Source organism: Triturus cristatus, chromosome 2_2 (genome assembly GCF_964204655.1).
Source record: "Triturus cristatus chromosome 2_2, aTriCri1.1, whole genome shotgun sequence".
NCBI classification, from domain to species: Eukaryota; Metazoa; Chordata; class Amphibia; order Caudata; family Salamandridae; genus Triturus; species Triturus cristatus.
In genome coordinates this window covers 843,989,163-844,016,991 of record NC_140582.1, presented here as the reverse complement: position 1 = coordinate 844,016,991, position 27,829 = coordinate 843,989,163, and the positions used below count along the sequence as shown (strand labels likewise).

The following is a 27,829-nucleotide window of genomic DNA, read 5'->3' as shown; positions in this document are numbered from 1 at the left end:
TAAAAAATATTTACTTTTCAGAAAGACACATTCACTGGATGATGTCATCAGTGAGGTCATTTGAGATGTCATCAGTGATGTCATGAGTGATGTAATATGTGACGTCATCAGTGCGTTACGGGCGCGTGAGTTATAGTTAGCTGAACTAACTATAACGGTGGAATTTAAATGGTTTTGTACAAGTGAAATGTCCAGCTAACTATAACACCCTTGAAACCTATGGTTTTTTGCTGTGAATTTCTAAGGTTTTGTAAATGCTAATTCCTAACTATAACGTGCCTGAAACCTATGTTCTTATCAGTATATATATATATATATATATATATATATATCAGGATACAGGTGCTGAGCACATGAGAGCGCACTCGGGAAACTCAAATCAACCAGCAGGCAATGCGCAGTGCTTCAACCATGCGAGTCGTGCCTGACACGTTTCGGGCCATTCCCTTAATCATAGGCGGGACTCTACAATCTCTTGCAACACTATTGGATCTTTATTTGAACATTCACCCTCCAATGGGATTCGTTAGCCAGAACTCGATGCATTCTGGGATTTGAAGTGTCCAACAGCTAGCCTCTTGCCCCGGTGGGATCAGGTAAGTTTATACATCAGCTTTGGATAAGCCGTGAAGCATGGTTGAAGCACTGCGCATTGCCTGCTGGTTGATTTGAGTTTCCCGAGTGCGCTCTCATGTGCTGAGCACCTGTATCCTGATGTTAATCACGCCGGCTCCGGGCGTGGAGAGTGCACCACCCGCGGATTTTCAGAGGGTCCATGGACACATCATTTAAATGCTGTCAGTGAGGGGGAAACTGCTCCATGGATTGCGGGCTTTACCAGCGCTTCACGGCTTATCCAAAGCTGAAGTATAAACTTACCTGATCCCACCAGGGCAAGAGGCTAGCTATTGGACACTTCAAATCCCAGAATGCATCGAGTTCTGGCTAACTAATCCCATTGGAGGGTGAATGTTCAAATAAAGATCCAATAGTGTTGCAAGAGATTGTAGAGTCCCGCCTATGATTAAGGGAATGGCCCGAAACGCGTCAGGCACGACTCGCATGGTTGAAGCACTGCGCATTGCCTGCTGGTTGATTTGAGTTTCCCGAGTGCACTCTCATGTGCTGAGCACCTGTATCCTGATATATATATATATATATCTCAAAATTGAGTGTGTATTCAAGATAAAAATCTGTATGTTTTCAGAACTCGTAAGCGGATGTATGGAGAAAAACTGCTGAATTTAAAAAATATATTAAAATCTGATGATGAGTGATAAATCATGTGGTGTTGGGGAGACATTACTAATATTACTTTGATGCCAGGGGCATTGCAGCTGTGGCTTTTTTGTATTCCCCATGTTGAAGTATTTCAAATTTGACAAAGCTTTTTTTTAGGTTGAACCTGGGCTGCACACATTTTTCATTGGCTTGTCATTGTCCACTGTAAACTGTGGCTGTTCGTTGCTCAAAAGGCTTGGAAGTCCCTCCTTAGTACCGCCTTGTCTCGTTTTGTAACCTCCCCTGTTGTTGTTGTTGCTCGGTATGCTTTAATTACTGCCTCCTCGCACTATTTTCTCAAATAGCTTTGTCTTGCCTGCTGTTGCAGGCATGACACGCTCTCTCCTAATGCTTCTTTTTATTTGTATAGCACGCATTTGTAATGCAATAGGTCTCGCATTTGTGAGAGTTTAAGCTATTGTCATTGCAAATGACAATACCTTTTCATTTATCTGTTTTTAAAAAAAAAACATAAATAAAAGGCCGTGTTATTTACAATGCAAATAGCGCAAACTCAAATGCGAGACCTATTGCATTGCAAATGCTTGTTTAACCTTACTGCTGGCAATCCAGCCTGATGCCCTGAGGTGATCATTGCTAGTAATCTTGAATATGATGGCCACTAATGTAATGTCTGATGTGGTCACTATTACAACACTATTAATATTAGTATCTTGGAGTGACTTTCAAAAATATGAGCTCATATTACAGAAATGGTTGGAGACCCCTGGTATATTGAGTGATGCTTACACCTGTTGCCGACGTTTGTGGTACAATGCTGAACACTGAGGCATGCGTTGTGCAATTGGTATTGTTTTTGCGTAACACATCATGAAATAAATGTCAATTGCCAGTCATAGCTAATGATTTGATGATTTTAATTCCCTATGTCTTTTTACTCTTATTTAGCAATTTATGCTGGCTAATAAATTGGACACAGCAATGTGGCTTTCCCGGTGGTTCACGGTTTACTGCTCGGCTTTATTCATCCTCCCTCTATTAGGGTATGTATTTAAAAAAAAAAAAAAAAATCAGTTTAGCATTTATTTCAATCGACATATACCCAATTTCTTTCTAAGCTAGCCTGCATGCATGCAGAAAGTAAATGAGGAATTAAGAAAGAATGTGAACATGACTTAAATGTTCTCGCCGTTATTCGAAGTGCAACATGGCATGGATGCAGTGGCGGCAGCTAGCAGGGGAAATCGTTGGGGCAGCGCGAGGGGGGAAAAAATAAAGAAAAACAAAACTTACCTGCAGCCTGACATCCGCCACCTCTTCTGCTCTGACGATGTTCACACAGGCTCCCAGAGTTCCCTACGCCTATCCAGACGCTACTCTCATGCTGTTATTACCCAGCATGAGAGAAGCGTAGGGATTGGGTGAAGCGAGCTGGTTCTACGCTCCAGCAGGGACTGGGAGCTCATGCTGCTTAGCCCTGCTGATATCTCCATGCAACAGCCTGGAGATATCCAAGTACCCTGAGCCCAGCCACTCCTCCTTCTGTCCCAGCCCTTATGACTCGGCTGTGGCTCAGTTCCGAAGTAAAATATAATGATGATAATGCAGTTTTATTAACTGCTTTATTATCTTTTTAGTTAACATGCTGGTTCCAGCAGTGGGGCGATGCTCCTCTGCCATAACGGAGGAGCCGCCCCTGCATGGATACTGCATCTCTTTGGTGCTCTGTTGCTGGATGCTGAGTTATTGGTCTGATGCAACCCTCTAGCGGCAGGAGACTGCTGATACTACTCTTTGTCAATGGCTGTTTGTTTGTTCATTTACAGGTTGCACGAAGCATCAAGCTTTTACCAGCGTGCCTTGCTTGCCAATGCTCTCACCAGCGCTCTCCGACTACACCAGCGATTGCCACATTTCCAGATAAGCAGAGCCTTCCTTGCCCAGGCTTTGTTAGAGGACAGCTGCCACTACCTTTTGTACTCCCTAATATTTGTCAATTCTTACCCAGTAACGAGTATCCTTTTCAGTGCTGTTTTTTTGATAAACGTGAATCTTTTTAATAGAAATATGTTGGAAGTGCTTAGCTAGATTAAGGTTAAAGTGTATGATGGCGCCTCTTTCGCGAAGCCCAATGCTTGGTGCCAGTGCCCTGCAGACCCCCAGACTAAGCGTTTCACCCATACCTGGCTGACTGCTTCTGTAGCGCTCTCACTAACACTGAGGGTCTTCTGGCACTGGTCTTTAGAAGGCTAAAAAGCTGACCTTCATCCTTTTCCTGAAGACAGTAGAGTATGGGGTATGCCTTGGGTTTGTTGGGACACTTCCCGAAATGAGGGACTCGGACAGAAAACGAGTAATCGCCTCCCACTGCAAGGTGAAACCTTGAAACTTCTAGCAAACCTTGATTTCTGTTGCATAGGTGTCTGGAAGGTACATACTACTTGTGTTTAGGTGACTAACTGAGATTACATAATTAATTGATTGAGACATTTAAAGGTCGGCAGCCTATTTTTATTTATTTGTTCTGCCACCTGAAGCCAGTGAAGTGATTTATGGTAATCTGACATCAGGTTTCGCTTTCTCAGTCCAAAAGCTGCCCTGATTGCGGCATTCTGCCCTAGTTGCAAACAATCTTGTTCATAAAATGCCTGCATTCATGTTTGAAGATAAACGTTTGAATATTTTAAAGCCAACTACTGCGATTCCCTAAAGACTTAACATATCTGCCACCCTTTGTAGAAGTACAGTTTAACTCACTTATTCAATCCAGCTGTTAACTAAAAAGTGCCTCAAAATATTTGCAATGTTGTATACAAAGACTTAACCAAAAGAGGTAATTTGTGAACCGTAACCCTACTCGGAGAAAAACATGCAATGTTCTTAAGCTCACTACATGGAGGTTATAAAAGCATTGTGCCTAGTATTTGAGAACCTAAGTGGTGTTACTAAATAAGAACAAAATAGTTCCACACAGGTGGTACAGGAAAATGATGGTCCTTCAAGCCTTGGTAATCAGTCATGCTTCCTCATGCAAAGCTAGTGCTTCTCCAGTGTCCAGTGTGTGTGTTTTTTTAAATTTTGTAATCGTGGAACGACGTGGTATCAGCGCTTATTAATATTCAAGTCATACTTTGTATTCATCCACACCTGACCAACTGCTGGGTCAATAGAAATTGAATGTTTACTTTACTGCGCCTGCTATAGGCAAATGTTTGCACTAACCTGCAGTATGGCCACACCAGGAAGGTAAGAACGTGGAAGCAACCATTTTAGTGTTTCTCGTAAAGAAAACATTATTGGAAGACATCTGTAGGCCTCAAACCAAATGCTTACCTGTTATGTCTATGGCTTCTCTATGGTCAGAGTTATTGTATTTATGAAACTCTTCTGGAGAACTCAAAAATAAGAGACCGCACCATAGCCTTCCACCAAGCTTGGTATTTTAAGCTCTTCAACCCTTCTGAAATATTGCCCTACAATATAAGACACCCAAGACATTGAATGTTTTATACGTTATTTTATGACTTCATCTCATATTTTTGCAGTATCATCTGTACAGTCTATAAATATAGTGCCATGCTCTTCATGACTTAGAACACCTTACTACTCTGCCGTCATTCCTTATGTATGGTGTTTTGGAAAATAACCGACTTGCATAAACAGAATGTAGTTTCTGCAGAGAAATCACAGATTGGGTCTCTAAAGACATACTTATCAAAATTAGTCCTAGTAATTCAAGTGGTCGAGGTTCCATTAGCTGAACTGCCACGGGCAGAGCCAAAAATGTAATATGACCCATTCACAATCATTCTTGTGATTATCAAAAATCTGCTAGTCACAGACTTATGCTTTCAAATTTCTGCCTTTTTCATGAACTACAAAAATCCCCAAGTACAGTTCTGAATTTTCTTGAGTATCCCTGTTTGCGCGGTTACTCCTGTGGAGTACCTGCAGAGATGACCGTCTGCACGAATAAGTATAGCGGTTTTACTCATTTACAAATCAAACCGTTTCTTGTATTCTCCACCATCGTTTGGAGTTGTTCTTTACCATTTGCACTCTGGAAACTTTGTTAACTGTTTTCCGAAGCTGGGTTATGTGTATTTCTAGTGTGAATATAGATCTGCAAACTAGTTACGGATGTACCATGCATTTAGTATCACCAGCACCACTTGGATAGTCCTCCTTTCTTGAATCAGAAATAAACCTCTGGTATTACCATGCTTTACATGAGTGGCACCTCCTGCAAGCAGACCCTTACACAAACGTGCTAATTGAACCCTCGGCCCCACAACTGTACATTAGCATCCAGGGCATTGTTAGTCAGTTCTTGGAGAGTGAATGTGTTACCTAGATCCAAGAAAATAAGCTATATTACCCTGTCTTGGACTTTCCATTGTCACAAAATGTGAACGGAAAAACATGCCAAAAAAGTTCCAACACGCCATATTGGACAGTGGACTGCTGGACCTTTACCGCACAAGACTATGAGCCCCACAACCTCAGCCTGAATCTTCTACCTCTTAGATATCCACGCTTTCACAGTTGTACTCTAAAAGCTCACTATGTTATCAATCACCAAGAAGCCAACATCTAAATAAAGCACCCATAATTATCTCAGGAATCCATTTAGAAGAAGCACATCCCTCCTGCCACCTTCTTGGTTTCTTCACTGACAGTCCACTGAAGCCTGATCCACTCATGCCTGTGTATATTATACAAGACACCATATAGAGCAATTCAAACATCTTCCAGATATTCAGTGTGCTGCAGCATCTTATTTTTTTAAAACATTTTTATTAGTTTGCAGATGAGAATTTCAACACTAACATAGCCCAAGTGACAAAATACTTGTGCAAAAAAATACAGTAAAAAAATTAATATAGGGAGGACAATATTAGAAAATGGGGAAGGATAAAGGTTAAGCCCAACCCACTCCCCCTCCATCCCACATCTGTGATACAGAATATAACAAAATCGGTCTGGCTGTTGCATAACCCCAGACCAGTGCTCCCACCCCTATGTGGTCACCCCCCCGCCCTGCCATTGAACGTCTTAATTTCTTCATCCATGAATTGACGTACCCGATGGACTGGTGGGGGCTCTATTCCCCCTGGAAGTCCCACATTTTTGCCATATTTTGGGGTTTTTGGAGGGGCAGGCCCTTGCCTCATACTCTATTTTCAGACCCATGCAAAAATCCATCTCCTTTTTCCATCCAATCAGTGATTGGGGGAGGTCAGGGCGGGGTGACGCTTGGGGGGGGGGGGAGTGCACCCCTTCCATCATCTGGCAATATCGTGTTTGGGTAGTGTCCGGTCCAAGCAGAGTAGGGTCAATTTATATCTATTCCCCCCCCCCCCCCCCCACACATCCTCAGTAAGGTGGATAAGGGCCAGCCTTGGATGTTGTGAGCTTTGCCAGGGCAAGACTTCTACAAGCTACGTGAACACCCCCTGCCAAATTTTGTCTGGTGATAAACAACTCCCTACAGTATGAATGAAAGTACCTTTGTCTGCATTACAGCGCAGACACATCACAGAAGTGATCATTCCCATATGCCAGAGACGATAATGCATGAGGTACACCTTGTGAATGTATTTGAACAGAATCAAACTAAGCAGGGCTGCAATAGCCGCAGCTTGTGGGGAACCTAGAATCTGTCTAGTCCTCATTTTCCAACTCCCCCACATCAGCTTCCCAAGCCTTGTGAAGGGTAGCAAACTTGTCTGGATGGTTAGATATGAGTGTCTGGTAGATTTTTGCAACTTTGTGGTACTCTATGTCCCCTATGATGAGTTTGCCCTCTAGTGGATTAAGTTCAGGGAGGTCCGATATTATGTAAGTGGTCAACGCATGGCAGAGCTGAAGATGCCTTTAGAATTGGCTGCAATGTAGTTGGAATTCCCTCTGAAGAACAGTGCCTTGCATGACATCCAGTTATATGGAGAATTCGATGAGATCTAATTTCTGGAATCCCAATAGCGCGGCAACTTGTAAAAGCAGGTTTCCACACCAGAGAGTTGGGAGTGGGCTCTGTTCTGTCGATGTACCCCCCCCCCACTTCATCCAACCAAGTGCTAAATGCCAGGAGTTAGGGACCGTGTGTGTCGCTGGGGGAAGGTTAGTACTTCTTCCTACACAGTTTAAATATGTCACTAGGGGTGTAGTACCCCTTGCCCATTAGTTCAGTGCATATTTTGGGTCACCTCGTGCATCATACCACCAGTCATTTATAATCGGGAGATGAGCCGCTAGATAATAAGATTCATCATCTGCTTCTGCAATGCCCCCACAGTAGGTGAATTGGAAACAGTTGGCGAGAGCACCGCGAGGGGTACCTTCGTCCCACCGTTCGGTATTAAGGATGGATTCAGCTTACGTAACTTGTGTCGTGGGACGTCGTATGGGAAATTCTGTAATTGATAGAGGAATTTGAGCAGGGAGACCATTTAAAAAATCGACAACCGCCCCAGGAAGGATAGCAGGAGCACCAATCAGATTTTAATATCTTCTTTGAGGCGAGTGAGTACCTGCTCAATATTGGCACTCCATGCCACCACCGCATAAGGGACAGATAAGCACCCCAATACTTAAACCCATTGATGGCTAATCGCAGACCCGCCGCCCGTCACAGGTTGTGTAGCTCATGGCCCACTGCATAGGCCATAGACTTTGATGTATTAATGTATAGGCCCAAAGTTGTCTCCAAATGTGCTCGTGATCTGCAGCATTCTGGGACCCGTTGTGTCCGGCGACATAATGGAGAAGAGAACTTAATTGGCGTATAATACAATCGAATCCGATAATCTGTCCCCCACCCTTATTCGAAGCCCCAAACCTGTGCATACATCCTCACCCACTCCACCAGTGACTCCAAACAAGAGAGAACAGCAGGGGGGATAGGGGACAGCACTGCCACGTTCCGCGCTATAGTTGCGGCCCCCCCATTCTTGCCGACGCAGTCCGGTCTGTGTACAACAGTTGTATATATGACATCAACCGCGGGCCAAAGTTGAGGCCCTGGAGAAGGATGCGCGCACTCCAAAGCCTTGCCAGTAATTCGATAAAAGAATGTCCCTGGGAAGTTGGGGTGTATATACTTAATAGAGTAAAGATTTTCCCTTACAGCAACCCCGGCACTGCTGTCCACCTACCACCCGTCTATGTCTTAATGAGCTGGTATGGAACTGACTGTTTGATTAGAACACCCTTACCGCTGGAAACGCATGTAAATCCTTAATGATAAACCTAGGTGTATCCCCAGTGGGCCAGGCAAGGAATATTTGTCCCGACTACGTGATTCTTGTAGCAACAGGACATCAGCCCCTGTCCATTTGGCATGCCTTAGGACTGCCCCTCTCTTAACCTTGTCTAGAAGGCCATTCATGTTCCAGGACATTATTCAAAGGTGATCTGCTGTGCTTTTCTGTAGTGGGGCACTCATGTAGTATTGTAATATCTATATGTAGAACAGATGAAGGAATGAGTTGTAGGGGGGCATTGAAAACAAAGATTAATTAAACGCAAAAGTAACAGCAACATCAATGGCCGTTGCACTAGTGTCTGAAAAAAATAAACTACCACTAATCTAAGGAACATTGGATTCCCCCACCCCATACTTCCAAAACTGTCAGTATTTGTTGCGCAACCTGTCTGTGACATGCCCCTACAGGGAGTCCGTGCTGACACGTCCCAATGAATCCCTCCCACCCAACATTAACAAACTACAAGGAGGGGCAAGTACTCTTAATCACAGTGTTGTGTGGACACCTAGCAGCAGCATCTTTTACCATCACCACTTCATACCAGTTAAAAAAATTTTTTTTTGTCTGGTCCAAACGTGCTCTTCTTTTTTTTCTAATTGCACCCCCATTGTGCAACAATCATAAAGTGGAGGCCTTCCAAAGCTACTTAATACTTTTCTTCCCTTATGAAAGCACCTACCTCACCCCTCTTTTACCCACTTCTAGAGTAGACCTGACCATGCCCCATCACAATTGCAGACAAAGCTGGGCAAGTTGAGGATTCCATATTTGTGTGCACTGTCCCATTTATCCCATTTGATGGTCCTTTCTCATTCCTCACGTAACAGAATGCCTTTCCAAACTGACTGGTACTGGAATTAACATAAAGTAGTGATAGCCATAAACTCATGTATGGACACGATGTTGCCCTGTAACTTTTTTCATAACTCCTCAGACCTTCTAAAATACCCCACGGTGTAACCTTGGGTGCTAAACATGCTGCAGAGATGGCTAAACTTGCTTTGCAATCGATCTTGATGTATAATGTAACCTACAGATAATTCCTAAAATTTCAAACTGGTAGTCACCCATGTAAATACTTCTTAGTCTTGTAAATTATTTTCTTATGTAAATCACCCTCATTTGTAACTTCTCTTGCATCTTCAAGGGATTTTAAAGTACAGTAGAGTTTTCATCCCAGAGAGTCAATCGATGTGTAGGTTTGGTCTAGAATGTGAGAGCCAGTTATGGTTCCTTTTGTTGCTCCCTCTTTTTCGGTGCCATTAAGACTGTGCCAGGGTGAGTGAAATCCCAACACCGTTCTACACTGAGCATTTTTTATATTTATAGAGTTGGCCTAACCGCTTGGGCGGTCAACCTCGAATCTGGGGAACTGGGTTTGAGTCTCGGCAATGACGCTGAACATCCTTTGAATCTGGGCAAATCACTCAATCTCCCTGTGCCTAACAAAAAATGAATGTGTCCTCATGTAATGCAACTGGTGCTATGTAAAGCGCTCTGATACCCGATTCAGTCAAGTTCACACTATATATAAAAAAAAAAATTAACTTCTCTCTATGGTCCAGTCACAGGGTATGTATATAGATGTTGTGATTGGGATCACATGGAAGCAATTGTACTGAAATGTTCATAGCACATATCGGGTTTGGCCCAATACTGCAATAGGGTGCTGCAGTAGAGCTAAACCTTATATTTGCTAAATCTTCATGCATTTGATGTCTATTCAGACTACATGGTGGAAGGATTGGTTGGGGCAATGGGTGCGTTAGGTATCTGTACTTGACTAACCTTGCTGAGCATTAATCCCTGTTCCTTGCTCGGGAATGTCAAAAAGCGGTAGGTCATTTGTGTGGGCCTTCGTTTTGGTGGTGCTAGAGTAAAGCTAAAAGATGTGTATTTTGGGGTGGCAAAGGAGCAGGATAGACTATATGGACATTCCCCTGCAACACTTTCTGTTAAGAGTACCTTCTGTTCCTTCATTGAGACCTTTGACTCTAGAAAAAGTAGGTATTGATTGTTATATAAACTAATTGTTTCAAGACTATACAAATGCTATGGGTTTCTCATTGAACTTCACAAATGTATATCCTCTTACCAGGCTTGCAGAGCCACAAATGGCAGTGAAACTATTGTAACACAAGCTGCTTATTTTTCCTTAATATATCACAGTGAGTATTTTTCCAGTGCTCCTTTTCTCCTTGCTGCATGCTGCCACGTACACCAAGAAGATTCTCGATGTAAGTGCTCAGCTGGACACTGTGCCTGTTTGCCAATATATTTTTCCTTTTAGAATACAGCCTTAAATGTTTTGGTTGAACACATACATGCATTGCTCTACCTTCTACTGACTAATAACGAGAGAAGCTCCGTGGACTAGAGAACGCCCATGTGTAATAGAGTAGCTCTTGTGGGATTGCACAGCGGAGTCGTAAGCAGACATCCTTAGTCAAATGAACCTTTTTTTACACTTAGCAGACATTTGTTCTAATTGGACTTAAACCCCCAAGCAACACATTCATAATTGGTAACAATCGGCTCTTGCTTGTTTTCTCATGTTTTTTCTTTTTTTAAGGCCAAGGGTTCCAACAGCATGCCATTTGTCAGATCAGTCTTGGACAAACTGAATGCTAATCAAATGAATATTCTGAAATTCGTTGCCTGCAATGAAATATTCCTGATGCCAGCTACAGTTTTTATGATCTTCAGGTAAGATGCTCTCATTTGGACGGCTGTTTACAAGTATGTTTTATAGTGTAAATCCTGTTAAAATAAAGTAAATAGCCCAGCAGCCAAAGACAATTTCATTGACTCAACTTAAATTATTGTCCATGTGTATTTCATCTGCCATATGCTTGGGTGTCCTTTGTAGCACACCTTTGCATCATTGATGATTGTTTAATGTTGCCCATGAATGTAACTGCTCTTAATTGTAGCTCTAAAATCGCTTTACTTGAGGTAGACTGTAAAGTCTTTTTACTTGTGTTGCTATTCATTTTATTTACTGTGTTGCAGAGGTCCTTGATCCGGAATGGCCAATCATTTTTTTAATACCAAAATATGCAATATATTGAATGTTTTTTCCATTTACCTTCCTGCTTGCTAATAACCTTGCAATTTCCTCGATAGCACGGTTTCTGGTTAATAATTGGCAAAACCACAGGTTCAGAATACTTAGTCCCAAACACAGCTCTTCACACTCAGCTATTTAAAGATGCCTTTAGAATGATCCTACCTTTATATACTGCATAGCCATGAAAATTCTTCCGAAAACAAAGGTGGATAGTCATTTGTGCTCTGAAATCAGCTTTCTTTACTCACATTCTTGATAGAAAAGCTTACATAAAGGCTAGAGGTATTATAAAAAAATCAGGGCGCTCGACCTCGGACCTTGGGGAACTGGGTTCGAGTCTCGGTAACGACGCTAAACATCCTGTGATTCTGGGCAAATCACTTCATCTCCCCGTGCTTAACAAAAAAATGAATGTGTCCTCATGGGACGTAACTGGTGCTATGTAAAGCGCTCTGATACCTGATTGGATACGGGTCAAGTTCGCGCTATATAAAAACTCTGCAAAAAAAAACCAACTGAGTGATATTCACATTCTGTGGATATATTAAAAACCATTACATCAGTAGCCCCTCCCCATTAATGGTTTCTTTATTTTTTGTTCAGTGAATGGGCGGTTATTTGTACCTGTTCCTATCAACCATATTTGATCCGTTCACCTTGCATCAAATTAAGGCTTTTTCAGAGCTCTAGGCGTTCTACTATTTAGGTCACACGTTTTGTTGGTTTTGACTATGTAACATGCTTATTTTTAAGAAACTATGGTCTGCATATGTTGGAAAATCTCTACAAGGATGTTTCTACTAAATCTAGATGGATGAGTTGCTTTTGTTGACCCCTGCCATTTTCTGTTGAAAAGAAACATAGAGAAACAAACTTAGTTTAAACACTGCAAGAATTTGGTAGTACGATTTTAGGTAAACTGTATCTCACAATGACCCTTCACTCAAGGGCTAAAAGTATATTTGGCTTATTGAAAGAAGATTGCTGCGCCTCATGTGAGGAGGCACAACAAGCTACATTATCCTCTTGTTTCAGTATAGGATCACAGTACCGGAATTAAAGTTCTCCTCTTCAAACAGAATGTCTCAAAGTAGAAGACTGAGAAAGTAACTGGCTATGGTTGTCCTCAAACGGTCCAATTGACCGTAATCATGATAATTCACATTACAGGATCAGATCCCTTTGCAACAGCAGTTTCAGGAACGTCATCTGGATTTTTTCTTATTTTCAAATTGTTAGCCTTCCTTGTAGGGCATTAACTAGTCATTAATGATGACCTTTTGAGTGATTTTGACTAATCGAGAAACGCCAACCACACTGTTAAAAAGAATTTCTGATTCTTCTGTGACCATCATGTCAGTGATGTTCCCTACGGTAAAAACCGTGATGACGAAGGCTTTAAAATAAACTTTTCTACTCCCATTAGCCACGGTTTTCGCCATGATAAAAATCTTTCCTGGGAAATGGGGCATACACAGAATAAAAGCCAGTGTTGACCAGAGATTATAAAGTAGGCTGGAAAGTTATTTGCATTGAACTATGCAAATGGTACATTATTTTCGCAAGGCTGTGTCTCTGAATGCCCATTTTGCTTGAGTAACACATTATTACCATAATCAAGCCTTAAGTGAATAAAAAAGCAGATGTACAGGCAAATTGGGTTATTTTTCTTTGGAATGAACACATTTTTAGCATAGAATGGTCTATCTTCCTAGACCACTTCACATGCTTTAACTAGCCTGAGGCAGTTTTGTGCTTGCAGTCATTTTTTTTGCATTCACCGAGGAAAGGGGCAGAAACCCCCATGCCAACCCCCCTAAAAAAAACTCGAAATCAACTCTCCTGATGATGCTGTCATATCTCCCAACCTCTGTGTCCATTGTTTACCACCATGCTGCCTCAACTGTCCCACAACTCCTCAAACTTGTTCAGCATTTTCTTTGCTGCTAGATCCAGGCCCTGAACACCAGTTTCTCCACCTATACTCGGGATCAGTGTTCAGTTTCCTCTTGCATTTACTTCACATCAGGACTTCCAGAATGAACCGAGGAGTTTAAGTCCTCGGGAGGAAAGAATCCACAGCAGGACAAGGATTAGGTGTCTGAGTAGCTTCATATTCAGAAGACTGCAGAATTTCAAAGTGGCGAAAGTATTTTATTTATTCAGTCCACGCTCTAGTGAACAATCCTGGATCTGGACTGCCAGTATTCTTGAAGATGCTCTGTTGTCATAACTATGGCAGCCGCAAGGATACCCTCAAACTTTACCTGTGTGCTTGCTGATGAGGAAGTGTGCAAACTGTGTGTCTTTAGCAAAAGATTCTATTTTATGACATCTAGCAGAGTGGTCTGTTCCCCCCTGATATCTTATAGAGGTAAAATATGTTGCCAAACAAACTGAACAATTAAACCTCGCTGAGCTGCCATGGTCATGGCAGTACTTCACCAAAGTAACATTTTTCAGTCCATTCATCCATTTAGAGAACCAGACAAAATTTCGAGGAACCTAGACATATTCTAACGTCTATCTGGTTTCAGCTTCTAACACGAAGTAACAGCAGATACCCTCTCAAATGATGCAAAAAGGAACCTGGGAAAAGTGGGTCTCTAAAATTTGCAATCTTTACCATGTTATGTCATTGTAAGGATTTAAAGACTAATTTATTCAGGATGTGTTTTAGCTAGTTCTTCACAGTTTTCTTGACTTATTGTTCAGATCATAAATGGTTGTTTCGTCTATACTTCCCCCTGCCACACCATCTGTTAATAGCTTATAAATGTACCACCCTTTCAGATGTTTACCGAATGTTAATCACTTCATTAGTACATGGTTGTGTTTCTGTAAAGCTTGCAAATCCTGTTGTGCCGTATAAAACTGCTAAATAAAATGTTATTTCCTGGTAAATTTACATGCAACATATTTTGGTGCAGTTATACTTCACAAGACGTAAACACTACCAGAGAGTAAATCTAGCTTCACTTGACAATCAAGTATTTGTCAGTGTCCTTTTCTGACCTGAATAAATGTTAATATATGTTGATGATTCTTCCTGGGAAGCAAGAGCAGTTCTTGCTGTGTGGGCTTGAGCCAGGGTGACCACTCTACACTTATTAATCAGGCGATTCCCCTCTGGTGTTAAGAAGGAGCAACTCCATCGAATGGCTTATAAACCCAATATAGGCATCCTCCTCTGCTCTGCCAGGCCTGGTTCCTGGAGGTGGGAATTTGTAGTGACACTGGACTCTATAAATGTGAGATTGGTCAGTTTCAGTGCAATAAGACTGCATTAAAAGTTATCTCTTCAGCACCCTTGAGTTTTGTGATAGATGTGGACAAGCAGTCCAAGGTTTATCTCCAGGGTCGGTGTGCAGGAAGTATCTAGATCGGGGGTGTCCAACCTTTTCTGTAGTGAGAGCTACTTCTGATTAGTGAAAATCATAGTGAGTTGCTAAAGGGCAAGCAACTCATGCATTGTTACCAGACGCAGCCACTGCCAGCTTTATTCACTTTAAGCCTAATGTCCATGAAGCCCAATTCTATGGTTTGAACAAAATACTTTTAATAGGGGCACTGTGACAGGGCTGCCTTGTGTGTCAGTAAAAACGTGGTCTTTGGGGATCTCTGAACATGTGTGCGCGTTTGAATAGTATTTATGTGTATGGGTGGCTGAGACCCCGTGCCGTTTACTTGTGACACAGAACATAACCTTTGCCATTTGTGTCACACAAACCTACATCCATTTGTTTTTTTATACATGGCAGGAATTTGAAGTGAAGAAAAATGTTCATTATTTGAAACATTTTTCTGCACTGTTTAATTTCTCCCATTTCAAAGTGTCACATTTACAAACAGCAGGCATCTTGCTCCCCGTGGCCTGTAGACACGGTGCCATATTTATAGCATGACAATGCAGCAATTTGTTTAAATGGGAGGAATTTAAAGTTAAGTAACATGCTTCATAAATATTTTTCTTAACTTTAAATTTCTCCCATTTACCGAAAATGACTGCATTTTCAGTTAAAAATATGTAACATTGTCTACTGGCCACTGAGAGCAAGAGGCTGTTTATAAATGCCACACATTGAAATGAGAGAAAATTAAAATGAAGAGTTAACTTAAGCTTTAAGTTAACACTTCATTTTATTTTTCTCCCATTTATAAGCATTCAGAAACCTCATTTTGGTCTCATGCTCTAATATTGAATTGACAAGGATCTTCGTTTAAGATTTGGATACCTCACTGCTTCAGTTCTTCACCTCTGTGCCCCAACCTGCGTCCTAAATCTGACTGAGCACGGCTTATTATCAGGCCTTACTATGTGCAGTCTGATAATGTAAATAAACACTGCATTCCCTTAACTTTAAAATGAAAATATGGCCCTGTGCTTATTTAAAAATGAACTCAAGACTGTGACCTACTCTGAAGGGGTCTGCAAGCTACTGGCAGCTCGTGATCAACTGGTTGGATAACAGCTGATGTAGATACAGTACAAATCACAGTTAAGCTATGAACACCCAGTCAAGTGTTAATTACACAATTATTTTCATAATAGTTTGTATCTATTTTAGATTTTTACCCTGATCGTACAAAGAGCCACTAATCTCACTAAGCCAATATTAAACTCCTTTGGAGTTACTGGATAAAATTTAGAGCTAATGTTATCACAGTACTGAAATCTGGGCCACATATGTTAGCAAATGTTTGAATTATCTTAAAGCTCAATTCTTTGTGATGCTTAATTATAACTATTACGGAAAAGGCGCAAAACCAGTGTAAGCCAGTGCAGCAGTATTAGAAAATTCACAAACCGTTAATGCTGTGGACGTTTTACAAGGTGCAGACTTTGCAAAAATAGGAATCCTAACTGTTCACACCTGAACGATAGCAATAACACTCTGGGTGAACAGTTCCTCTCTTAAGGCATGTATGTGAAAGGTGTCGCTATATGCCAGTAGTGTTGTCGCTGGGAGATCTGAATTTCAGATCTTAATGCCCTCACACACCTGTTAGGGTGTCATGCTTCATCATAGGGCGCTCCTTGTCGGACCGGCGTCTGAACGATATCCTTTATATATGTATGTTATAATAAGTGGTGTTTTGTGAACATGATTTTGAAAAACAGTTGTGCTACAGAGTTACACCAATGACAGACTGTAGAAAATGCACCTTTTCTGCATGGCCTCCCCACATTTCCTTGCCTTTTGCCGGACTCTGTTTTTGCTGGCTGTAGAACTCTACAACTGGTTAGCAGGGATTAAGTGCCAGGCTCCCCATTAAAACATCATTTAATTGGCGTACACCTAATTGGCAGATTTAGCTTGCCTGGGAGCCCCTTGTATATGGTACAAAGTGTATCCAGGGTCTGGAAGTTAGATAACGCCAGTGGGCTGCAGCATCTGTTGTGCCATTTAGTGGTAGGGCAAACATGGCTTCAGGTCTACTCTGTGTAGCCTGGCAATAGCAGTGTAAATACTGTAATTCTATCTTTCAAAGTAAACCCTTTTCATTGGTCAAAACCTCCCTCTACAATATTAATCCACCCTATATAGGTCTTGTAGCCCACAAGGCATGGTGCATGGTATTTAAAAGAAAAGTAGGACATGGAGAAATGTAATGTTAACATCTCCTGACCGTTATTAGCACCCCAAAGCAATTTTTCACTGTGGCAGACCTAACTGTCCTATGTAGAAAGCCAGAGTACAGATTAACATCCTAATACTGTAGCCCTTGAACGACACTAGCTAAAATAATGAAAGTACTATTTTTGACAGTTATTAAAAATCCACTCCAATGGTGAAATCAGATTTTTTAAAATAAATATTAAAAGTATCTTTTAGAAAGTTTCCTTTTCCTTGCCTGAAGTTCCTGGAGACTAAATTTGCATTTGCTCTCTCACTTCTGCCAGCCAGTAATTAGCATGTGAATCTGTGTGAAATGCTCCCCAGTAGCAAACAATAGGCTGACCTGAATGATGAGAGATGACTTCTCTGAACTTCCCAGTATACGCAGGGCGGGGGCTGGGAGCATCCTTTTTAGGTCTCGCCTGACCCAGCGCATGTGCTGGTCTGGCGAGACTTCTTGAGAGGGCTCCAAAAAGTGCTACCAGGCCAGCCTAGAGCTATAGTGCGTGGGCGCGCGCGCCTCGCTTTAACGCGATTACTTTCACTTTCTCAGCCGCTTTGATGTTCGGCCGCGATCACTTTCGCAACCGCATGGCCGCTTGGCATAGCCAATAGGTCTCGCTTTTGGGACCGTATAAGTATTTAGTTATGCAACTGTTGCATGGCTAAACACTTATAAGGTCCCAAAGGCGAGACCTATTGGCTATACCAATGCCTATTATGACAGGCTGTCTGCTTTCATTTTTTCCTAGTATTCCTGAACTCCATGTTATTTTCCCTGATTTGCCTCTTCTGTTCCCGGATACAGAAGCCGAGTACAATTCTCCACAAATTAGATGTGATTAGTTTCCGGTTGCCAATATAAGGGGAACCAATATTTCCCAGTAAAACAACGATGAACGTTTCAGCAACTCACTTTTAAATAGATCATTCATACACATGCATGCATTCTGGTATAATCTATCACAGCCGTGATTAAACCGATTTCCCTAGCTTCTTTTGTCTTGAGTCGGGGTCGGATTGGGACAGAAAATTGGCATTTGCACCAAAAAAAGTGGCCCCCATTAGTGAATTAGAAAGCTAAAAAAAAGTGGCTGTTTGCAAATTTGGGTAATTTTGAACATCTAAAGGCTAGCTGTATAAGTGTTATGCGAGATATGGATGACTGCAGAGATCTGAGCTTGCTGCAGGCAATGCTTGTTTTAATATCCGGGAAATTAACAGTATAAACCAGTCCAGCAGACAGTAAAACAGTCCCATAAACAGTCGCAACAAGCATTGAAAATGCAATAGGTCTCACCTTTGGTTAAGTTAGTCATTTGCTTTGCTAATGGTATTGTGTAGCAAAGCAAATAGCTTTAACTTAATGAAAGGCGAGACCAATTGCATTTTTAATTCTTGTTGATATTACAATGTCAAATCCTGCTAGTGTCAAAGCCTGCTTTGCAGGTCTAATGAGTTTACATACCGTGCTTTGGGGGGGGGGGCACCTGAAAGGCAGAGAACACGGTGCCAAGATAGTTCTTGTGGATCTACTGTCTGTTTGGTTGCTAAAGGGCGTGCTTTGACCCACCAGATTATCTGGGTTTTACATAAAACATTGGGGGTGACTTGAAAGGAAGGGAAAGAGGATGATGAAACAATTCTTGTGTATCCACTGTCCGGTTGCTGGAAATCTTTACTTGTAGGTAATTTTGTCTGGCAGCCGGCCATCTTTAACAGCACCATAGTTCAGCTGTCATAAGAATGTTTGTCCTTGGAGACTGTTACTTTTGTCAACTCGAGGTTCTAGAATTGAAGGTTTATTGGCAAAAGGTTACACGTTATCAATGACAAATATTACGACAATTGTTTTTCTATATTTAAAAGAAACACTAAATAATGGTCATTAATCAGTGCTTAGCAATTTCATAACTTTTTACAGGGTTGACAATAAAAACCTGCCTACAATTTAAGTTCATGTACAGTAGGTTTTTAACCTGACATTTGCTTTTGTGAATACACCAGATATTGTTGGATGCTGTTGGATGTAGCTATGCTTAAATATTGTTTGTAGTAGTGACCAAAACAGGGAGTGTTGGCAGACGTATGTGCTGACTCTTCACTTAATTGTTGTAAGCCTAGTTCACTATTTGAGTATGAACTTCATGCTTATGTAATATTTGATTTAAAACTGAAAAGACAGTGCGTAAACTTAAGGAGGTGGAGCGGTGTGGTGTGAATCCTGTCTGCACTGGTGACAGTATTGTTTCCAGTAATAATGACAAGCGGTTAGCCAGGGCTTTGGGCAAAATGTTATTGTCGAAATTGAGTAAAGAGAGAGGTCTGTACGAAGCACAGCGCCTATGTCTTTACCAGGCTTCAGTAAAAGGGAGACTACTGCTTCTCGCATGGAAGAGGGTAAGACGCCGATGGAAAGGGCCTCAGCATATACCTCAAGCAAATGGGGGATCAGAGTGGTTTTATATGCTTTGTAAAGGGCTCCCGTCAGGCCATCCAGCCCAGGAGACTTTGATACGTCTAGAGGATCAATCGCCTGGACTATCTTCAGCCGTGAATGGCTCATTCAAGAACCGGGATTGGCCATCAGAGAGCCAAACCATGACTATCTCCTCCAAATAATTCCGACGGGTTGTTGACTCAAAGGTGAGACGAGAAGTGTAAAGTTACGTATAGTAAGAGGTAACTTAAGTGAGGATGGCTGTCGGGGATGTTGGAAGAGTGCCATCCTCAAGCTCCAAGGCCGCAATGTATTCCGGGCTCAAAGAGGAGGCAGGAGGCGGGCAAGCATCCAACCAAGGTGCTCACCCTCACCATATCTCTGCACCACAGTGTGTCTACCCAGTAGTGTAACCTCTCGATCTGCCAAATCTTGGAACTCCTCAAACAGAACCGAATGCCCATGGAGGGCAGAAAGGGTAGGCAAAGGGGTATTTCTCTCATCAATATGTTTAAGTGCGGTTTCCACTCGAGACAAGTTATTGCAGAGCACCCCGCCTGTTTGGAGATGCAGACTCCTCTAATGTAGGCTTTAAATGCATCCCAAAGGATGGCATATTGCGGAACTGATCCTAAATTTAGTTGAAAATATTCCACAACTACATGTGAAAAACCGGGTCCAACATTTAAGTCGATAGGAAAGATCAGCGGCGCTTTCAGTCGCAGCTATAAGGAAGAGCAAGCGTACGTTGGATCGGGGCATGGTCAGATAGTGTATCTTGTAGTACCCAGATGTGCCATAGCCATGGGAAGCTGACATATCCTGACAAGCACACAGTGAGCTCGGTTTGGTGCACAAGATTGTGCTGGGAGAGTCTATGATGAGATCCAGGAGGATATTGAAGTCACCACCCACCCGGGTGATGTCAACATCAAAACTGTCCAGTAGGGCAGCCACTGTCTGATAGCAGGGGGTCGTCCGAGTTCGGGGTGTAGAGGTTTAAGAAGGCAATCTTCCCCTCAACATGGTCCCCATCTCTTTAATGTATCGGCCCAGTGCGTCTGCAGTGGTGGATTGGTGTATAAAGGGAAGAGATTTATGAATAAGTATGCAGCCCCCCCCTCCCCCAGAGAAGGAGCTATAGTTGGCAAAAAAACCGATGTAGGTCCCATGATGATGCAAAGACCGACGATGTCGGGGGGGGCGCTGGTTGTTTCCTCTAGAAATGCGATCTTGGTGCCATATCGATTGCGATACGATGGGACCAGATTACTTTTATGAGGATTATTCAATCCTCTGAAGTACCAGGGAAGGAGAGTCACATCCGCAGTTTGCGTAGTGTCACCCATTGAGAAATGGGTGGGATGGAGATCGTCTGTTCAGCGGGTACTGTCCGGGATAGTGGCGTGTAGTAATTTCTATCTTGCCACTGGAAAGGGGAGAAAGAAGAGATGCAGAGAGGGGCCCAAAGAGGCCTAAAGAACCAAAGAACAATCTCTTTATAACCATCCCCCACACCAGGAATAGAAGTCCTAGTGAATCCCAAGAAAACCCACAACAACATAATTCTGGGAATCATCCTAGAGGAGCAGGCAACTCATCTGAGCCAAGTGCCCATGTTGGTCAGAAGTGGTTATGAGAGTTCCATAAGGGTCTGGGAAGTTATTTTGTAGAATCGGGAGGAACCATTCTGAAACAGAGCATGTAACATCAGGATCGCAGGTCAGTCAGGGCACAGTCCCTCAACCAGGATGGAAGAGGTCCGCATTAGCAAGAATATCGACGCCGGGAGATGGGCGATCCGGTGCGGCACAGCTCGAGGAAGAGCCCAATCCCATTCTCATGCAGAATGCGAGGACATCAGCTTGGTTTTCGAAGAACCGATGTTTGCCATCACATGATACCCTGAGTCGGGCGGGGAATAGCTTCCTATATTTGATCTCGTGTTTCAGGAGCTGCATCTTAGCCTCGGCGAATTTTCGACGCGCCTCCTGCACAGCCAAGGTAAGATCTGGATAAATGGATAAGGTAGCGAAGCGCTGTGGTAAAGTAACGTAGAGCGCTCCCGGCCCTGCCGTAGCATGGCGCCCCGGTCCCTATAATTCAGGAGGCGTTCGATCACTGGCAGCGTTCCGGGCAGCGGCTGGGGTCCCAGGGACTTGTGTCCCCTCGCCACGATGAATGTGGGGGTGAAGTGCTGGGTCACCCATGTTGGTGGTCTCAGCTAGGCCGATCATGCACATATTGTTGAGCACGCCTCCAAATCATCATTTTTAATAGCAACTGCTTTCCAGTCTCTAGTCGCTTGGTAAGGAGACAGTGGAATCTTCAACTATAGAAATACGCTCCTGTGCAGTATCAGTGCGAGTGCCCTGTCTGTTGAGAGGTTTGCCCATGCAGTCAAGGCGGGAAGTGAGAAAGTTGAAGTGCGCATCAATAGCGCAGATTCCGGCGTGCAGCTCAGCAAGAACAGAGGCCACCCTCTCTGGGAGGAGTCTGAGCGAGCTGCAGAGTCCTGGTCGTCGTCCATGTCGGATGGACGGTCCTGGCGATTTGTCGCCCTGGGCTGTTCAAATGTCAATACAGGTGCTTGGAGTCACTCGGACCCAGTATGGAGTAGCCGCAGAGAGGGTTCTAAAATGCAGCAGATAAACACAGATGGTGTCCCGTGGAGTACCCCCCAATCCACAGGCGAAGTAAGTAGTCCCCAGGTCGCGACTGCAGGGGGCTCTGTCAATGTGCAGAGACGCCTACAGTCCCGGGCCCAGTCCAAAGTATCCTCCGTGGACATGTGTACAGCTGGGTAGGGTGGAAGTTGATGCCAGGCGCAGGCAGTTCACAGGGAGGCCGCCGAGAACCAGCAGGCGCGTCCACAGATGCCGGGCAGTGGGCAGGCTGGGAGACAGGAGCGGGCGAAAGCGGGGCCCAGGGGGAGGGCCCAGTCGAAGAGCAGCAACCGCTATCTGTCAAGCACCCAACAGACCACAGGCCTCCGCGTTGACCAAGGAATCGGGCCGCAGGCAAGGAGGCTATGGGGCACTCACCGAAGGCAGCCAGCAGAGGGAGGAGCAGCAGCAGGTCGGAACCAGCAGGCCCACTCCAGGGGCAGCAGAGCTCACTCGGTCGTCCAATGAGGCTGTAGGCCGCACAGCACCACGCTGGGCCCAGGGCACTTGTGCAGCGGTCGCACCACCTCCGGTACAGCCAACCTGCAAATGGGTTGCCCCCAATGCTAGGATCCTCCAATGGCAACCAGGCCAGCTAGAGCAGGGTAAGGAGGTAGGCCTGGTCCAGGGCCTCCCCCTGCACCACCGCAGGCTGCAGCAGCTCACCGCAGCGCACCTCTGGCGGTACAGCAAGAGGCAGCTAATGTGTGGGAGGAGGAGGACCAGCACTCGCCTGTTGCCCCTGTTGCAGCTGGGCCTCAGAGGCTACCCCCACAGTAGATTTAAGGGGCTGAGGAGAACATTGGATGGCCACAGCCAGCCTAGTGGGTCCTCGGGTATTCTGGTCCCTCCTGATCTTGGTCAATAAGAGTGAGAATGTAGGCCGCGACCTGCAGGATTACGGGTGTTTGCCCCGGAGCATCACAGCCGCGCAGCCCTCATGGTTGGTGTTGAAAATGGCCCTTTTTGCAGGGTTATCCCCAAACTTTTTGCTTCTTCCTTCTTTATTTTTTCTGACCCGTGGTTGTTGGCAATAGGACTTTGGGCACTTTACCATTGTTGATCAGTGCTAAAGTGCATATGCTCTCTGTATAAATTGTTATATTGATTGGTTATCCATGATTTGTATATTTGTTTCACCTGTTAGCCCCTAGTAAAGTGCACTGAGTGTGCCAGGGCTGGTGATTCAAATGCTACTAGTGGGCTGCAGCACTGATTGTGCCACCCACAGGAGTAGCCCTACAATGATGTCTTAGGCCTGCTTGCAGTGCCTATGTGCAGTCCAGGACTACCATGTCGACCTGGCCAGTGCAACCACTGACCAGGCCTTATCCTTCCCTTTCTGTACATGTCAGGCATCCCTATGGTGGCCCTAGGTACCTCCCTGGGCTGGGTGCAGTGTATCTGAAAGGTAGGGCATGTACTGAGGTGGGTAACATGCCCTGGTAGCGAATTACAGCCATTCTCGTTTTTCACTGCTGAGAGGCTAGCTTGCCCATAGGACAGAATGGGGGAGGCTGTTTACATGCCTATCTTCCCCTAAAGGCAAGATAGAAAATCCAAGTTTGGTATCTTTGTGTTCAGAATTTTAGCAAGATGGTTTTTAAATTCACTGTGTGAGAATAGCACTTTTTAGAAAGTAGCTATTCTCCTGTTTAACCTTCATGTGTGCTTGTGTGCAGATTGGCTGACTGGTGTCATGTGATGGGCTAGGTGGCTCCAGGAGTCTGGATGAGTCAGCAGCAGGGTGAATAGGGAGATCTGCTCTAGATGGGTGGGAGGAGTAGCCCCTGGGTTTGAGTAGGGCTGCCTCTGCCAGCACAATGCTGGCTCCACCCCCTGCTGGCCAGGCTGAGGACTCTGCCTCTGCCAGCACAAAGAATGCTCCACCTCCTGCTGATCGCCTAACGACCCTGCCCCTCACTCTGAAAGGAACCAGGTGCTCCAGGGCAGAGCACACCCAGGAACCAGTTTGAGCAGGGGAATCCCCCCCCACCCCCCCACTGAAACAAAGAGAGACAAAGACTTGGAGGGGTATAAGAAGAGGACCCCAGACACCTAAACTTTAGATCACTGTGGAACTAGGAAGGAACCTCTGCCAAGGAGAAAGCTGGAAGGAATTGAAGAGGAGAAAACTGCCTGCTTGCTGTTTTGCTTTGCTGCCAAGGAGAGGGGAAGGACTTTGCTGTGTCCCCTTCTTTTGATTCTGATCTCCAAGGGCCTGAGAAGAGCTGGCTCCCTGTTAAGAAGTCCCAGGAACAAAAGGACTTCACCACCAGCTCCCCTGGAACTCTGCTGAGGGAGTTCTGACCTGCCTTGGAGTGCTTGCCTAGTCTTGGGGCCTCAGGAGGTCGTTTTGCTGTGCTTGGGAGCTGGAAAGCAGAAGCGTGAACAAGAGTAACTGGTACCCAACGCATCATCCGATTGCGAGTCGCAAGAGTGAGAGTGCGAGGAGAATTTCATCGTGGCGTCATCGCAGCACCTGGAGTCCCCGCATCGCCGAGTGCGTCGAGCATCGTCCCGGTGCGGGAAGATTCCTGACGCTGCGAGGGTCGTCGCAGAACCAGTTTGCGGGCCGCACCACTGCCGGTGCGTGAAAGTATCCAGTCGCTGCGTGTATCGACGCAGAGTCCCGTCCCGTGACGCAACGAGGGTTGCGGCGCCAGAAGTCAACGCGACGCATCGAGGGTTGCAGTGCCAGAAGTCAGCGCTGTGCCGCGCATCGAAGATCGTTGCATCGTACCTGTGCGTTAAGTTTCCCCCTAAGAAACCTACGCAACGAAAGCCAAAGTCATCGCATCCTTCCCCTACAGATCGGAGCCGGCGCATCCACCTCTGCTGCGTGAAGCAGGGCTGCTGCAAAGCCTCCCCAAGGTCTCAGGAGTATCGCATCGCCTTTGCCATCTTCATTGTTATAGCTTTTGGGAACCTTAACACAACTACAGGTACTGTTGGGCACGAGAGTGTCGCATTTTGTGCATTGAGAGTCGCATTGTGCAGGACACTGATTTTTACATCCTGGAATACTTTCTGCAAATTCTTGAACTATCTTTAAAGTAACCTTTTTAATTGTATGTTGGTTTTTCTGTAGTATTTGGTCTTGTGAAGTTTTTAGTAAAGATACCTTATTTTTCTAAAACTGGTGTGGAGTAAATCTGTGGTGTTTTCACTGTGTTACTGTGAGTGTTTGTACAAATACTTTACACATTGCCTGTGATAGCTCAGGCCAAGCTACCTAGAGGGTGAGCAGGGGTTATCTTAACAGTGTATCCCCCTTTCCCTGACTAGAAGCAAGGCTCCCTACTTGGACAGTGGCACCTACCCGACCAACTAGAGACCCCCAGATCTAACAGTTGGCCTCTAGGCCTCGCTCCCAAGCATTGCTGCTTCCAATGTGATTAAAGAGATGAGGTTGATTTCAGGTATAGTGTTTTAGCGTTTTATGTTTACTGGGGTTCTTCTAAATGCTACTCTGAATCTGCTCATGTCATTACTAGCCTGTGAGAACGATTCTATATATTTTCTCTTCAAGAAGAGCAGGTCATCTTAGATTATGTTGTTTGGTTTAAATTGCTGTTCCCTTTTCTACTTTGCAAGACATCAACCTGTTGAGTGTGTGATAGGCGGCAGATGTTACTTGCCAGAAAGAGTGCCATTCCACATTGCAGAATTTAGACTATTGCAAGCTTTACACAGTCCACTCTCTACCTGTAGTCCTTAGGAAGATACAGTATCCACCATAGAAACTAGAATAGAAAGCTATTTGTACTTCCATCATAGTGATTCTGATCTAAGAGTTATGTGGATAGAAATGTGCTTCATTTTTTAAATTTACGCATGTTGCATGCAGGTCTTGACTTTGTCACGATGATGTAGAAACGGAAGCAGATACAATGCGACCAGGTAGCCTGGTCGACACAGAATGAAGTAAAGTTATGGACTACTTATAATTCAATTTAAAAAGAACTGCAAGTTTTCTACTAAAACAAGTTATTGAAATGGTAGTCATTATGTAGAGCTGTATTTACTATAAAAAAAATCTTAATTTTAGACAGCTATGTCTGCAAAGCTCTTTTTGTACATGGTATTATTGTGCAAATTGTATAATTTTACTGCTTCTGCTCTTTCTATATTCAAAGAAACTTGAACTGTCTTAAGTAATGTATTCTTCATTTGATCATTGCAGTGGCCAAGGCAGTCTGCTCCAGCCTTTCATATACTACAGATTCCTCACATTGCGGTACTCCTCTCGCAGAAATCCCTATTGCAGGTAAGCATGATCAGTATTATTTAGTGTTCAGCTCTTACATTTTACACAGTTAAATATCCGGGATTAGATTGTTTATAGCCTCTCCACATAGTGATAGCAAAAACGTAATTACTGATATAAGTGAATTAATAGAAAAACAAAACGGAGAAATTACTTTGGACAAAACCAAATCATGGAAAATCAAGTTTATGGAAAAATTAATTTAAGGAAATACAGGAAAATCGAATATTGAAGGAAATATTTTAAATGAAAGCTAATTTTGAGGAAAAATGCCACATTACAATAAACTTGTGGTGTTCAGGGATACGTTTTTTTTGGTGGGTTTCTGGGATGGGTGATGTTTAGGGCTGATGATGGGTTTTAGGAAACAGGAAGGGGTGGAGTTTAGAGTTGGCGAGGGTCTTAAGGGGTAAAGGATGGGTGGAGTTTAGGAGTTGTGGGGGTTTTAGGGTTGTGGAACGGGTGGCGTTTAGGGATTTTAGGGTTCAAGAATGTATAGAGTTTATGATTCAGGTATGGGTGAAGTTTAAGTGTAGAAAAGGCTTTTAGGGCTGAAGAATGTTTGGCATTTAGGGGTCAAGGATGGGTATAGTGAGGTGTGGGTAAGAGGCAGACATGGATGGTGAAGAGTCAGCGAGTTACAAGCATCTGAAGTAATTGTTTGACAATGTAAAAGATATACATCTGAAATAATGTCCCTTGACGTAAAGCTCAATCAAATTCCTCTGACAAAAAATGTTTCTGAAAGTAAGACCTGCAGACCTTACACCTTTAAAAAATAAGTATGCAAACGCCAATTTGGGGAGAAAGACATTTTAAGAATTGGTTTCCATGAAATGGTAAATGCCATTCATTCTGCAAATTTCCATTAAAAAGGTTTGGTGAAATAGTAATGTTATTTCGTGAAATCTTTTTCTACGAAATCACATACAACCTAGAATTACACCATCCACATCACAGATCACATTCATTAATTTATTCTTCTGTCCTCAGTATCAAAATTCAGTATTTTGTTTGTGTAAATCAGTGAATGTCAAGGTGAATCATTGTTACTACTATTCAGTCAGCTGAGCATTAAGTAAACACTTTTTGAAGAAATAAAACCAGTCTTGCTTATTCTGAAATAACTGAAAAACACTTTTTACCACAGCTTTCCTTACGCACTACTTCTGTCTATTGCAACTTCCTTCTGGAACAGAAATAGCGTTTCAGATCCCATAGTGGGAAATCCTTTTTGGCTGTCATTGATTCA

At 43.6% G+C, this 27,829-nt stretch overlaps 1 protein-coding gene across 3 annotated transcripts in view; it reads left to right on the top strand.

The window, feature by feature from the left end:
- Positions 1-27,829, top strand: part of TMEM33 (transmembrane protein 33) — a 96,712-nt gene that overhangs the window by 36,595 nt on the left and 32,288 nt on the right. For all 3 annotated transcript variants that reach the window (XM_085642177.1, XM_085642176.1, XM_085642178.1), the window contains exons 3-7: positions 2,191-2,285; positions 3,069-3,256; positions 10,680-10,747; positions 11,083-11,216; positions 26,494-26,577. In XM_085642177.1, the coding sequence (XP_085498303.1) occupies positions 2,191-2,285; positions 3,069-3,256; positions 10,680-10,747; positions 11,083-11,216; positions 26,494-26,577 (569 nt within the window). The remainder of the gene's footprint in view (positions 1-2,190; positions 2,286-3,068; positions 3,257-10,679; positions 10,748-11,082; positions 11,217-26,493; positions 26,578-27,829) is intronic.